General features: G+C 41.1%; 1 protein-coding gene across 1 annotated transcript in view; it reads right to left on the bottom strand.

Annotated features, from left to right (window-relative positions):
- WWC1 (WW and C2 domain containing 1) overlaps positions 1–16060 on the bottom strand; it is a 70945-nt gene that overhangs the window by 21606 nt on the left and 33279 nt on the right. Inside the window, exons 2-8 of the mRNA XM_062002974.1 lie at positions 15136–15245; positions 9325–9528; positions 7531–7607; positions 6564–6643; positions 5508–5637; positions 4796–4942; positions 3716–3789 (exon numbers count right to left, since the gene is read on the bottom strand). Of these exons, the coding sequence (XP_061858958.1) occupies positions 3716–3789; positions 4796–4942; positions 5508–5637; positions 6564–6643; positions 7531–7607; positions 9325–9528; positions 15136–15245 (822 nt within the window). The remainder of the gene's footprint in view (positions 1–3715; positions 3790–4795; positions 4943–5507; positions 5638–6563; positions 6644–7530; positions 7608–9324; positions 9529–15135; positions 15246–16060) is intronic.

Below are 16060 nucleotides of genomic sequence, written 5' to 3'. Positions count from 1 at the left end.
AGAGCTCACCCAGCTCACTCTTTCTAGAACCTGGTTTATGCTACAGAAGTGCACGGGATGGTGCAGGCTTCCTCTAGCAAACCAGCACACAGGCATGCACTGAGCAAATTCAATGCTAACAAAATCAAAGTGTGTGGAGTTAAGTAATAAGATGCAGATCTGGGCAGCAGCAGCTACATGACTGCTGAATGGCTTTGAAGAATAAACCTTTGTCTTCCAAGCTCCAGAGGCCAAGAGGAATTTGAGCCCCGAGAGAGCCTGGAAAGGATTTGGCTCACACAGATTGACCTGCCTCCTCCATCACAGGAGATAGACTACAGATCACCTTTCTGAAGAGAAGCCTCGCTTTCTGTAAACCACTTTCCCACAGCAGGTTGCTTACTCTAAGTCGAAGTTCCATAATTGATAGATATTCAGCTCAACTATTTTTAGGTTGTCTTAGGAGCTGTTTTGGTTCTGAGTGCCTGATTAAGTGCAATACAGTGCTCCAATGAAGAATTAACAGTGGCATTAATTCGTAATCCAAGAATTCCTCTGTGCATTTTGAAGGGATATGAGTTTAAGAGGATTGGCTGGCATTAATCTGATCACTTTTGGCATACATTTGCATGGATATGGCTTTTCCACTGGAATTTCTTCTCTATGCATTTCCGAGTCTAACAGCTTTGTTAAACTAACCTCAAGTTTTATCCTTTATAAATGATCACTCTTTTTCTTCTTTTCAGTTAAAAGGACCTTTATCTATTCTATTTTTCCAATAAGACAGCACCATTACAAAAGTAGTGATTTGCAGAATGTCTGGCATTTGGCTGAAAACTCCAGCCCTTCAGCATTCACTGACCGGAGTCTGAACTACAGCACTGCTGAGCCAGGCTGGGTTGGCACTGCAAAGAAACCACCACCGCTGGGCTCAGCTCACACCATCTTTCTGAACAGCCACAAGCTTGCAAGACTTAAATACAGATCAGGAAGCTCAAGTTTTATTTGTTTTCACCTAGAAAAGGTAGTGGGATGATTTTATTCATTGCTCTATCAAGTTTCCTTCTTTTTTTTAATGGGGAAAGCTGGTACTTATCTGTGACACAGGCTTAACATGTAAAGTTTTTAGTTTCTTTGGAGATTGTTCAGAGCACATGCACTTCCAAAGAAGGAAGGGTATATTAAGATGTGTATCCACGACCAGCAATGAGCAATCCTGTATCAGACCAGCCTCTGTTCTCCACAAAAAAAAAAAAAAAAAATCAAAGTGAGAGGTGTGGCCTAAAAACTGAGCAAACACCCACCATTGCTGAATGCTGCTAATTGTGACATTAAAGTAGTCCATCTTTGGAGATTATATAAAATACTTGTAAAATCCCAGAGTTGTCACACGAGATTCAAGCTTAAAGTTTAACTGTTGAAGGAACTGAAGCAGTGTACAGAGCGCAAAAGTTGCACAACTGAGTTACAGCTCTGTCTGAAATTGTACAACATCATTCAGTTGCCTCTCTGCTTACATTTACGCTGCAGTAGCAATCTCCTTGTTGAGATGGAACACTGACATCTCTTTTAACATGATACCCATTATCAGTTTCCAGTACAATTAGGCTACAATTGTTGCTGCAGTTGCCCTTTGTTATTTTTTTGCAGGTTTAACATTATCTGCTCTCGGGCTCTCATTGTCTCACTGAGTCGTGAAAGGAAAAGACTTAGTGTGGGTAAGGGAACAAGCAGAATTGTATCCTGACAGCTCCGGTGTGGGGAAGTTCAGTAAGATATTCATCTACATCTGTGCCTTTATTCTGTTCCACAACAATGGTGCAAACTGTCTGCTACAGCTCACTTTCAAAATCATCAGCCCCTTCTCAATCTAGTAGTTCTAACCTAATTAATATGGGATCATCTTGATTTCAGGCTTTAAGTTTTACCATTCCAGATAATGCAGACAGATGTATTTCCACCACTGGGCTCCCTACATAATACGTTCATGGGCAAAGCACTTGCTCTTCTGTTGTGTTCTTGGAACATTTTAATATGCTTCTGTGGAGACAGGAAACACTTTTAACATTCAAAAGGAGGAACTTTCACAAGAGCAGAAGGTTCCTTGTGAGTCACTATATCCATAGTATTGTTCCAGCTTAAAACCAGTCAAGGCGTTTGTTTCTGCAGCTCCTGCTGAGCCAAAACCACAGTGCTCTGATAGCTGGAGATCTTTTCATTGTAGCATCAATTATTCACGCCCACTCAGACCTACCTTTCCTCATCATCATGGTTTTTAGATCACTACAGATTTTTTCAGAGTTTAAGACAGACATGAGGTATCAAACATGCTTTAACTGTAAGATTGTGTTGTATGCCCTTCATCATTATTCAAATAAAAATTGTTGTGCTGCCTTTATAAAAAAGTTCTGTCTCTTTTTAAAGAGCATATTGATTATCTTCTGAGGTTTGTCATTTTTATTATCTTCTGAGGTTTGTCCTTTTCATTTGCCCCTCCTTGGAAAAGATACAAGCTAAAGTAAGAGTGCGCCACTTCAACCTGAAGTCAATGTGAATTAAGCAAATTTTAAGTAAAGCTTAAAAGCAAAAAAGCAGTTTTTAACACTGAAAAATTAACCATTGCATCTGATGGATTACTGATTTTAACGTTGTTTTAGAACAAGTCACAGAATTCTTTTGACTGTCAAGGTAATTTGGCAATTCTTGGATTGGCAAGATAGATAGTTCTGGCAAAATTGCTCCACCTAGGAAGAAAAGTCTAAGTTCAACTCAAAAGCAGCTGGGTACACACAGTCATTGACAACTGACACAGATACAGATGATGCCACTGAGAAACATGGCCTGTTGACCAAGCCAACACATTAAATGAGAAAATTGTGAGTAACCTCAGCCTTAAAACTCTTATCTCTATATGTAAGGAGGAGGGAGAAAATCCCTCCTCCTTACATATATCCCAAGTACAGACTGTAGCATGAACCTGAAGTTATTACTCTGGAATTGCACAGTCCCTTTAGAGCAGTTAAAATTAAAGTCACCACCACTGATGGTTGCATTGCTGAACAGGCACCAAGCCAGTCAAAGCCTTCAGTAATAACGCTCAGTGGTTTTTCGGTGAACTAAACAGCACTTGAACTAAGTAGCACTTGAGTTAGCTATTATTTATTAAAACAAGTAAATCCCAGAAAACTCTTGCTTAAATTGGCCTGTTAAGTAGACAAATTTTTAAAAACTAGTCTTGATTCACTTCAGATCAGAGGCAAAGGTGAAAACTTCCATTCTCACAGCTAAGCATGTAAGCTCTGCAATCGTAGCCATTGATGATGTGCTGATATGTTAGGTGTTAACATAAATAAACATACACTTCTTAACTTTATCAGACTTAAAGCCATGCAAACATTCATTTCATTTTGAATATGGGAAGGAGATGCCTTGCTGTACAGTCTCCTTATTAGGAATGGGGAAGCATTGGCAACAGGTAGCAAAAGCACTTACATCCCCACAGGTGTGGCCAGACTGAATTCTTCATGTATTAGTCACTCAGTAATTTCTAGGATGGTTATTTATTTCTTCAATGATAACATTGGCCCAGAAAGCCTATTGTCTCACTGGCTCAAAACCCAACATGTTTATTTAGCAGTAATGCTGGGTTTCCATCTGAGTGCCACCTTTTCTAGTAAAACCTATCTTCAGAATGAGCTGTGTGACAGCCAAATGGTACTGCAGCCCAAACAATTACCTTCTCTTTGCTTCTTCGTACTGAAGGCGTAATCTCACTTTCTCAGCCAACTGATTATTGCTGCTGGTAATAAACTGCGACAGAAAACAGAAAATAAGCAACTTAGTAACCACTCCCCTTCCATATTCCCTTGTCTAATTGATCATGCTACAAGCTACACTTGCTCTTGTCAAACTCACTTGCTACTTAAATCAGTCACAAAATAGGAAAACATTGCTTTTGATTAAATTTTTCCTCATTTCTTCAAATACTTAAAACTCACAAGACTCAGAGGATCTTTTTGGCCTAGTTCATCAGAAAATCTACCACATCTATTTCAGGCTTCTGTTTTCACACACACACACACACACACAGCCTTGTAATCTTTTGTCTTAAACATTGTTTGCAATCTAAGTTTTGCACTGTGTTTTGTTTTGGATGACATCTTGCTTTGGCTGTGAAGTCAGAAAGACAAAAGACATCCCATCATGCCCAAATCTGACATTCTTTAGTCACATGTGTGGCCCTGACTGAAAAAGGCTACAAAGTTTAAAGTAAAGGTTCTGGGAAGGATTCTGTGATGTCCCCACAGAGCTGACCAAGCCCTTGCTGAGGCTGGCACCAACCTGACAGCTATGATCTTGTTGCACAAGTGGGACTGAAGGTTTATGGGTACTACAGGTGTGTGATGGCATCAGAATACCTGCAACACACTAGAAGCCAAAGGCACTCTTAAGGGAAGGATCCTCATGGGAACTTAGCCCATACATGGCTGCTGAATGTTTCTTATCTGGCAGCGTATCACTGCTCTAAAGAGCTAAGGGAAAATTTGTATCACAAAAAGCTACATCCAGAGGCAAACCACAACTTACTCCTCTTTTATTCCCACCTGGATTGTTCTAATAGAGATAGTGTGGGAAAGAACAGGTTGCCTTTAGAGGTACACTAAAACTGCACACAAAAATCAAGGTCACACTGGAGTTCAAACCAGAAGAAGGTATCATTTCATAGATACTTGCCCACACTGGGAAACTAAGGCAGTACTACATCTAGTTCAGAGGACTGTCTCTACAGGTACTTGGTTGCTCACACATTACTCACGTTTCCTGAAACATCTGTCTGGGAGCTGACATCCAGGTACTGCCGGGGTAACAAAGGGCTGGAGCTTTCCACAGACACGCTGCTGGCCCACAGGTCTGACTGGGATCCTCTGTCATTCACGAAGGTGTCTTTTAACCTAGCTAAGCTCTAAAACCATAAGAAATCATGAGGTGAGCTCTACTTCTGCCCAAAGTACCTCAACAGCTACATAGCTTTAGTCTAAACTACATGATTAAAATCTGACTGTGTTTATTGTGTGCATTCAGACTGCACAAACATGAGATCAGGTGTGGCTGGACTGTACCTCCCATGGCACAAAGCAGTCCAAAGGCACGAACATACTGTCTTGTCTGGACAGACAAGCTCTCTGATGGAGATGGCAGACCAAGAGGGCCACAGTGTTTTCACAGCTTTTCCAGGTCTCCTCTTTGACAGCAGTAGAGACACACTGCTTCATTCTTGATTAATAAACCCCGAGACAAACACTTATGTCTCATCAAGTGCTTACTAATTTAGTTGCTGTATTTTTTACTTATTATTTTCAGGCTCTTAAGAACAAACTGCTGAAGGCCAACCATGATACAGAACTAATTTATGTTAATAAAAATCTAGATTACATATCTGAAATGCAAAATACTTAAATTACTTCCCAGAAAGTCAGTCTGATAGCAATGGTGACAGAAAACACTATCAAGTCATCCTATTTCAATACCTGAATGAGGTCTTGTTTTTCTTTCTCCCCCGACGTGATGGCCTTCTTGAGAGCTTTTGTTTCACTTAAAATGGCTTGTGCCTCATCAAGTTTGTAGCCACCTTGACTATCAGACATTTTCATGTCAATCCTGCGTGGAAGTTTTAAAAAATACAGTAAGCTAACACTTCATGAAGTCCAGTTAATTTAATCATCCTTGAGACATGCATCTTTATGTTAATTTTGAAGAAAAATGCACTCCGGAAAAAGACACCAGAAGGAACAAAGAAGCCCACTCATCACTGCCTACATTACTCCACTCAGAAGTACATGAAGCTTCAGAACTCTTTATTTTAGACATACCATCCCTTTGACTCATCAGGGAGAACAAAGACACATACGAACACCCCCCAAGCAGTATGTCTGGACAGACTGCTGCTAGTTACCTTGTTTCTGACCTAGGCAGGATCAACTTAGCCATCCATGAGAATTACCTTATTCTCAGCCATGAAAAACAGGCACAGATCTCACACACACGGATGTGTTTGCTTGCACAACCTAATTATAAGCCTCCTCATCCTTCCCTTTTCTCAAAGGAATTCTACAGCAGCGGATGTTTATAATAAATAAGTTATTAACCAGTGGCATTGCTTAAAACAGATCAGATGTCTAGTCAAAGGAAAGTATCTGAAACTTTTCCTGACTTTTCACTCCACCCCAAATTTTTCCTCTGTGTCCTAAAACAATGGCTCTTATACTTAAGACAACAGGCTATACAGTGTCAACTCCATTGTAATCCTGAGTAAAACAGAATACCATTTAACTGATGAGATCCTGGTTCAAAAAAATCTTTTGCCATGAAATCAGTTCTGATGTGGTCAATTCCATACAGACATTGCTTTAGAGAACACTACCCCCATAGCTGTGTACTGCTTTCAGTTGTATATGCCTAAAGATATCAGCAGCAACATATTTCAGCTTAACGTTATCTAGGCAGCTATTTATAAATGCAGAGGGGGATGCATTACAAGCCAGAGATGTTCTGCACTGAAAATAAGATCTTGAGTACCAACTTACTTCTTCAGTGTCTGAAATCCATGCTCTTTGTACTGGAGCTCTTGCTTCATGTGAGCTACTTCTCTCTTGAGTTTATTAACCTGTAGCAAGGTGTCACATTTTTAGAATGATGTTTTATATGAATGCTTAGGTACGGCACTAGCCATTCAATTCAAAAAACTTATACGACTTTAAACAAACTTTCCAGATAATCAGTTAATCTCAACAGCAGCTAACAGCCCTGACTGCATCCTCATCAGGATACCATCACTGGCTGGGGCTTTAGCCAGTACCTAGATATTACACCACTTAAGTGGCTCAAGGAAAGTTCCAGCCTCATAGGCAGAAAAGATGATGAAAACTCAAGATTTTACTCAGAAATGTTTAAAACTTGCCCAGTCATTAAAAAAACCCATTAAGCATCAGGACAGCAGCTGCACTGCAGTGATAGAGGCCATCCTCCAAGATATCAAACTAAAAGGCCCCACTGCATGAGTAACACAGCAGGATGATAATACATATTGTAAATCCACTGACCCTACAGCTTGCTGTTTTATATTCCTCCACAGAGACCAGGCTGACCTACTTTACTTTAGTCTTTTCTTCTTCCCAATCCAAGCTCTGCATGAGAGCGCACGCTGCCGCCGCTAACAACCCACACTAAGCCCAGGACAAAACAGCTGCCAGTCTCTGGAGAGAACTCACGGCACACTGAGGAGCCAGCACACAGCTAAATACCTCAGAGCCTATCTGTACTGCAGCATGTACTGCCAGCTTCCAAGGAGGCCTAGAGTCTAAGGGAAAAATAAGTGTTTCAATCACTTAAAACGGCAACATTTGAGAATCCTGATAAATTCTCTCCTAGGTTAAGAAAGGCAACCTTAGCTCTCTTTCAAATTCTGTGGCATCTCTTTTTGGTATTTGCCATAAGGTCTGGAAGTATCTGAAGATTACTCATGGCAAGCAAAGGTCTATTTGGAGCACTTACCCTGGATTTTGTAGTGGCAATCTCCGCTTTGAGGATCTCCGGGTCATACTTAGAACTTGATGACGAACCAGAGACCACTAGAACAAATACAACACCCAGTTTAGCAGTTCGGCCTTCCTCCCTACTCTTCTCTCAACCCCACCACAAGTCCAGTCCTCTCATCTCTCCTGCACACCCAGATCTCCACACATTACTGGTGCAGGCCATTTATCCATTTTCCAGATCTCTTCTCACGCCTGAAATGCAGGTAAAGGCAATAGTGCTGACAACTACTTCACAAAAAGTACATACTAAGGAGGTCAGAGCATATCCTGCAACTCTAATGTCTTCATTTGTTCCAGGTTAACACACCTAACTCAGGCTCCCAAACACGTTCAGCCCATTCAATGGTGTGGCTTCCTGCATTCCAGAGGCATTTAACGGAGCCAGGCACTGCATAAAAGTTGACTTCAACTATTCTGTTTAGGCTTTCTAATTGAGTACGCAATTCACTGAATGTTTAGAAACACGGAAAAGTTAAGAATGACAAGAAACTGAAAAGTGTAGTGCAAGCCTTCACACAGCCTTGAGGACACAACCAATCATACAATGTGTCACACCAGATTAAATCAACATCCCATTAAGCGTAGAAATCTCCTCTCAGCAATGGTTAAACCCCTTCTGCTTCAGATGGTACAGAAGCTCCCCAATGTACAATGTTGTCAGAGGTAGCTGTAGGCAAGGGAGGCATTTTGATCCTTGCAGCCATCAGTTTATGCACTATAAAACGTGGGAAAGCATTTCTAGTTCTTTCTGTGTGGTCGTATTTTTAAAGATGGATCCCATCACAGCAACATAAATCACGTTCACAGCGTTCTCACTGTACTGCCCTGGAGTACCAGTACCCAGGTAGAGTGCTCTTAGGAAGAGACCAACAATTGTACTTCAGAGATGATGGATGGGACCCTTTATCAAATAAGAATCCTCTAGCTGACAGAAAGCTTTTAAACAGCTTTAACATCAGTGGATGTTAAAATGAGTCAGTGGAATTTGCCACCATAAGACACAACTCAGCAAGAGTGAAGCAGAGGCAGGTCATTCCACTGATGTGGCTAGCAAGAACATAAAGCTCTCCAATGCTAAGGGTTGTAAAAATGATTCTTGAAGATTTGCATCGAATAAATCCTCCTCTAGACATTTTCCAGCTCCTAACTAGTAACAATAAAGAGGAAACTTAGCTTTCTACAAACACTTCTGCACCAACTCTTGAAGCAACAGGTATTGATGTTTGCTGTGTAACTAAGAATATGGATGACAAAACAATGTTCTTAGTATGCAGAGAGACAACCCATCAATGTTACCTTTCACATGGCATAAAATATAGACCCTTAGCAACCTGAGCCAGTCACTCAACCACTTGGGATGTTAAACTCCAAGAAGGCCTCAGAATGCTATCCAAGATGAGCCTTCTTGCCTTGTTTCCATACTTTGGAGAAGGGAATCACAAAAAATGCCATCTAACTTCATTCTTTCATAGAGACAACCAACACTTTGTTTTCCCCACACTTGTTGAAGCCCAGGCTGAAAATTTGCACACTGACTCCAGCAACTGAGCCAACCACACTGGTGTTTCATAGCAATAATCCTTTACCAAATAGGTGTCATGGAGCTTTTGAAACCAGCTGAAGGAATATGGAGAGTGACATGACATAACACATCCCAGTATTCTATCAGAGGACCAGCTTCAAGCATTTTACTGTCTCAGTGGGTTCATGACTGAGAAAGTCACTGCCTAAGAGTCCATTAAGTACTCACAGCTGGTCTGAGAGCCCAGTTTGTGCTCCCAAACATCATGCAGCTGCCGATATTCTTGCTGGGCCAACTCAAGCCTCTGCTGTTTCACTTGATAAATCTCCTTCTGGGCAGCAATCGCCTCCTGGGCCAGGACAAGATAGTCTTTCAGCATATGCTCCTGCTCCCGCCGCCATTGCACACGAGGGTCCTCTATCTGTGTAGTTTCTTAGAGAGAAAAAAACAGAAGGAGGCAAGATCAATGCAATGTAGGTTCATACTGCTGCCTGGAGAAGCTCCACCATTTATGGCAATATTTCAAAACAGCCCGTCATTTCATCCCATAACAAGAAAGTGGAATAAGGACTTTTTCCTTTTTCCTTAGGAGGTGACCATTGATCCAGAATGAACTCCAATGAGCTCTGCCAAGCTGAATCACTACACAGAATAATTCATGATGAAGTCATGACACAACTCTCCAACTCCTCTGCTGTTCAAGCCATCCTGGTTCTGCCTCTTAAAACATCCAACCAAGCACACGCACACACAAGCTCTAAGATACTGACATTGAACTGCTTTATAACATCGCTAATAAAATACTTCTACTAGTTCACTGTTAAAAAAGAACCTTTCAGAAAACATCATTGCCATGACTGCATTATGCTGCATCTGACAACATGAAAGCAATTACAACCCTTCCCATCCTCTTTGGCTGCTGAGGGGCTTTTACTAAAAAGGAGAAAGAGAACATTCTCAGCCAGATTCCATAGGTAAGTAAAAATAAAGACTCATTAAATCAGAATGTATTCAGAAAAGCATCTCAAATGACATTATCCAAACAGCATCTCAGAAGGGGAGTAAACCTTTCCTTCCCTGGCAGCAGGCACAGCAGTGAATCGCTGCAGAACACAGGAGGTGGGCTTTAAGAAAGGTATTTTTTTGGTAACACAGTCCTGAACAGCTACACCACTTCCATCTCCATCAGCCCAACACCACCAATACACTTCTTTTCAGGTTTCTGATCATGAAAAAGGTACAAGGTCACAGGCACACAGCTGGTCCTAATAGCAATTAAGCAAATTTAATTGTCAATATTTGTCTTAGTTTTGTGAAAAAGTGTCCCAAATATTTTTCATTTCACTGTCAACGCTATTACGTTTTTGCTTGGTTCCAATATTCAGTTGACTAAGTGCTTTAAGCTGTCTAAACTACTGTGCTTGAATAAGGATGCCTAGTTACCACATAATGAATAATTAATAAAAAGGAGCTGCTTGAAACTATCAGTAGGAATCTAATCTGCATGTCTTAAGAGTCTCTTTAAATATTTAGTAAAAGTTGCCACAGTGGAAGGTATGAGCAGCTCTTAAGCAAGTCAGGTGTAAGACTAACACTGCAATAGGTAGGATGTGAGGAAGACAGCGGTTTAACAATCCTAGGAGCAGAATTAGAAACAAAGGATTTTACCCAAGGGATGGACACTCAACCATTTTCACAAGCTGTCCATGATCATGCTGAGGAGAAAATTAACAGGATACTACAGCAATAACTTGTTATAAGAGTCTCTCAAGACCCAAAAGAACACATGGCCTTTCAGGTTACGCAACAAAAAACTTAGAGAAGCTGCAGAAGATGATTAAAGGATGATAAAAAAACTCTTTTTAAGACGCTAACAGCATGGCTGGTAGAAGCATTTGAACAAAAAGTCCCTTATTTGCTCCTGCTAGCAGAAGCAACTTTTCAGCTAATGTAACACTAAAGCTAAGCCTGGACCTGAAACACTCCCCTAAAATTATGAAAAAGCAGCTACCTTTAGAGATCATCTAGTCCAACCCCTCTGCAGAAGCAGGTTCACCTAGATCAGGTCACATAAGAATGTGTCCAGGTGGGTCTTGATCTCCAAGGAAGGAGACTCCACAACCTCTCTGGGCAGCCTGTGCCAGGGCTCCCTCACCTCATAGTGAAATAGTTTTTTCTTATATTGAAGTGGAACTTTTTGTGTTCCAGCTTCATCCCATTATCCCTTGTCCTGTTGCTAGCTACTATAGAAAAAAGGAATGTCCCAACCTCCTGACACCCACCCTTTAGATATTTATAAATGTTAATAAGATCTCCCCTCAGTCTCCTTTGTTGGCAAAGTACCTATGACTCCTGAAATTAAATTCCAGACTTTGAGTGATAAGTCTTTCTGTACCTATGGCTTCTTCAAGCTTGGTTATTTCCAGTTTTCCATTAAACTTGCAGCTCCTTCTTCCCATAATTGCAAGATGGGTGGTGGAAGCTGCTGATGGAAATCCCTCCGTTATAAGCAACCAGACAGAAGACTAACAACCTGGAATCCAAGTGCCTCTGTGAGGTGATAAAACACTGACACTGCCCCAAGCACGTCCATCAACCTGGCAAAGTGAAGACTTGGCAGGCAGGCTCATGGAAAGGATGGACAGCAGTTGCTTACTGACATGGCTTTGTTCCCATTTATCTAAACATTTACCCTCAACAGCACTAACTGTATCCCCTCCCTTGCAGCTTTGACTTTCAAACAAATAATAACAATAGATGAGAATGTTGGCCAAGGGCTCTCACTCTGCCCAAGTTACTGATAAATGCAAATTGCTTTCAGGAGTCAGATGAAAGGTCTTCAGAAACGCAGGCTGTTACATTATTTGTTGTCTTGTGAATTTTTAATTTCATGTTGAACTTGTCATGAAGAAATCTGATTGTTTCATGTTTGAAGACGTTAGTCTTACTGAGCTTGCATCAGCATCTGGCAAGAAAATCATTTCTTTGTGCAAATCAAATTCCCAAGAACTTCCTCCAAGAAGAGGGGCACTCAAGGCTCTACATTAATACTGTATTAGGAATATTCAGGGTACTCAATTCAATTTAATTGTATTTATTTTGCCTCAGAGAGAAGATCAGAAGCATTCTCCCTTTTACTTTTTTTTAATGGCTCCTGGCTTTAGATTTAATTTAGGTTCGTCCTTGGGCTTGTTTCTGATAATTAATCTCAAATACTTCAAGTGTGCAGCAAGAACATGCCTCTATCCCCTTCACACACCCTCTGATGACAGTTCTTTCCTGCCCAGGGAATCTGCAAGAGGCTCTGGAGAGGAAGGAAGGTTTGGATACTCTCCAGAGCATACTTCTACACAAACCACAAAGATGAGCCTCTTGATCAGCTGAAGGTAAGTGGATATGGTTTGTTTTATTGTGATCTGGATTAGAGCTGCCATAAGCAACAGGGTCATGATTTTGTTCCTCTTTTTTAACCTTTCAATTGAAATTCTAGGTCAAGCACTGTAGCCTCTGACATCCCATAGAAGTCAAACTTCTTAAGAGTAGCTGCACTGAGGGAGCATCATTTGAAGTCTTCTCTGCAAGCCCTTGAAGCCTGAGGTGCTTTTGAGTGGCATCATCAGGGGTAACTACCCCAGACCACGAGAGCTCACACCTGCAACCAGATCTTTGTGTATTCACCCTGAGGCCAACTCCAATGTACAGAAAAGATCATGTTTGGTTTGTCCATCTACATGCTGAAGTTCCCACTAGCTGAAAGCTTCAGGAGGTCTGACAAGCTTTCGTGTCCCAACAGCAGGCTTCACATCAAGGTCATTTTCCTGTACCTGAACTGGATAATCCCCCAGGACGACAGCTAGCTGGCCTTGTTTAGGCAAATGCCAGCAGAGTAAGTTAATGCCCCAGTTTTGGCAAGGATGGGCCAAAAGTGACAACAAGCCTTCAGCTTCCTCCAGTGTGGACAGGAGAGGAAGACAAATAAAAATACCTTAAACTGATATCTTTTGAACTTCCAAAAGAAAGTTCAGAGGGGGCAAGGAAAAGACTCTTAGAAGCATCCTCTCATTTCACTTAAGCCAAGTTTTTTCAGAGATGACTCTGATGTTCACTTTAGAAGGTTGGCCAAATATTATTTCCTTTTGGGACAATGGCAGCTCTCACAGCACCTGCAGAAGCTGCAACATCTACTGCAACAGTCCACATCACTGTAATAAACCAGAGGAGGGAACTGATGCAAGCAAAAAAGCACCAAGCTCCATAGATGTTTCACTGGGAAGGGACAAGGAACACACACTTTCCCCAAAGACATTGTACAGATAAATCTGAATTGGCAGGAACCTCTGCTGCCTAACACAGCAAAGATCTTCAAAGGCACTGGCAGGTAGCATGCCCCTGTCACAGGGCTGCTCTTCATCTGGAGCTCTGTGGTAGGCACTTCCCACCTCCTAGCACCTGATACAGCAAACCTCCAACAACCAGTGAAGGCGAGTCCAACCATATTTTTTACTCCTCTGGAGAGCTTGCTTAGAGTCTTGCTCTTTTCCTGTCTGCACACAGTCATGAAAACAATAAATCATACATAAGGAGGTAAAAAAGTCTTAACAAGATTTCTAAACAACTCTTACTCCTTTGGTAAGTGTGGTCAGCACAGGAACAACCCAGACTCAAGTGAGACTGGAAAAAGCATCAACGATTCAGTTACTGTATTCAGATTTTAAAAGTGATCTCATCATTGACTCTCCAGAGTGCTTTCTTGTGGAAGTGAAACAGACACAAGACACTATCTTACAGACCCACAGGAGACTCCCATGTGTATCTTGCAATTTAGCACCTTCTCAAGCAAAGTTTATCCAGTCCCCTCTCCTGCAGATTTTCTTTGTGTGATCCTGTAGACTTGTCTACTTTTTCTTCCTCACTATCGTTTCCTGTAAAAGCAAAAAGAATCAACATCCCCACCTCACTGAAAAGTAATTAGGATTGAGTCAATAGATAGATAGAGCTGCAGCCTCAGGACAGGTCAAAATGTGGCTTTTCTGAAGGAGGGAAAGGGTGTGAAGATAGTCAAGAAAAAAAACAAAGCACTTCCACATTTTAATTGAAAAAAGATCTTGTATCTTCCTGAAAAAAAGCTGAAGTTAGCAGCTGAAGACCTACAAGCAGATTTCAAATAAACTAATCCAACAAAAAACAAATAAGCAAACAACTTCCAACTCTGTCTTTTAAAAGTTTTTCTCTTTGCATGAGTTAAAAGCACCCCCAAAGGGCCTGGGCACAGTTCTGCCATGACCTTCTGGACTGCAATTGGAGCTGTTCTGTAAAGAGAACCAAAGTCACTGATTTATTTCATTACTTCTTTTCAGGGGATTTGTTCTAGCACAACCCAATGCATATTTCCTAACAACATCTGTAAATGATATATCAAATTCTGTGGGTTTTTTATGTTTCACATGAGCATATAAAGCTTAACACCTTTGATCTTATCAAGCCATTCAAAGACAACAAGCAGTGGTTTAGTTAGAGGATTTAGAATAAAGGCATTGCAAGTCTGAGCTTAGCTCTTCTCCAACTTGCACACCTCTAAGGATGTCTCAAATCTACTTGAGAAGAAGAGTTTCCTCTCAAGTAAAGTCTGTGCAAACTCTTGCAGCAAAGGGAGCTCATGCAGTCATTCAGTTAATCCTTGCCAGGGGAATCAACACAAGACCTTTGTACTGTTTCCGATGGTCTTGCCACAAGGACAAATTCCAGGCTAAGAACAAACTCCAGATCGTTGCTACCTAGCCAGACTCCTCAGCAGAGCCAAATCTTTACAGAGCTGTGTCCATGGCATTAGCTTGAACATGACTGCTGATTCAAGGACTGCAAATCAAAAGCTCTCAAGCTCCTGTTTTAGAGAGGGAAGTAACTTGCACAATGAGGAAGGTCAGTCTGTGATTTCATGAGACATTGCTTTGGTTCACTACTCTGTGGTTTTACGTTCAGTATATTTTAACACAGGCACAAAACAATCACTCTGCACAAATACAGTAACATGTCACTTACTGGTGTTGTGGTCTATGTAATAAACTCCAACCTGAGGGTCATAAGCTTCTTCCCATCCTAATGGCAATTCATCACTAATGCAGTCTGCAAAGGTTAGTGGCTTAGTATACCTGAAATGCAAAATAATATTTAGGATGAATAAAAGAACACTCCCACATCTACTCCAAACAACTACCCAGAAAGCAAGTACCACAAGGGCTTCAGTTTAGAAAACAAAGGAAGTTGCAAACTATTTTCAAAGCTTTTGTTCTTATCAAATAATACTCCACAAACTCTTCTCTTTCTTCATCCAAACTTACAGCAAGATGAATTAATTCTGACAAAGCTCTCGAGCCTTGCCTGGCTCAGCCAGTATTCACTCAACAAAGGAACAGTAAGAACTTTGCCAGAAACAATCCTTGTCTCTCAAGTGAAAGAACAAGACTGTTTGCAGGCAAGTCCTGTATCAAAAATATGTAGACAAGAAGGAGCAAGATGAGAAATGTAATTTGCATAGCATGAATAATTAAGACTGCACAATCAATAGCAAGTGCTGAGGACTGTGGGACCACTTGTCATGCAACTCTGCTCATTTGCATTGCAATATGTTCTGTTTCATTAATGACAAACTAGATTAGTTTCTCAGTATCACAAAAAAATGTGTAACCCACTCTGTCCAAATGAGGAAGTATTTCTGCAATACTGCTCTGATGAGTTTTTCTATTAGACATTACATCCAGCAACAGTCTGAAGGCTTGTAGGGCTAAAAACAAAGCTTAAAGTAACCACTCCTTGAGGAATCCCACAGATTTTCGTCACCGAAACCATTCCCCTTCCTTCCTTTGACTCTGAGCTAATGAGGTTCAGCTTGCACCAACAAAACTACTCACCAATCCTACCACTGCAGGGAGGCACAAGCCAGGAAAGAATTAAGCTTGCAGGTATC

Source organism: Colius striatus, chromosome 9, assembly GCF_028858725.1.
Source record: "Colius striatus isolate bColStr4 chromosome 9, bColStr4.1.hap1, whole genome shotgun sequence".
In the NCBI taxonomy this organism is placed as follows: domain Eukaryota; kingdom Metazoa; phylum Chordata; class Aves; order Coliiformes; family Coliidae; genus Colius; species Colius striatus.
The sequence above is the reverse complement of the archived record's forward strand: the minus strand, read 5'-3'. Positions and strand labels throughout refer to the sequence as shown.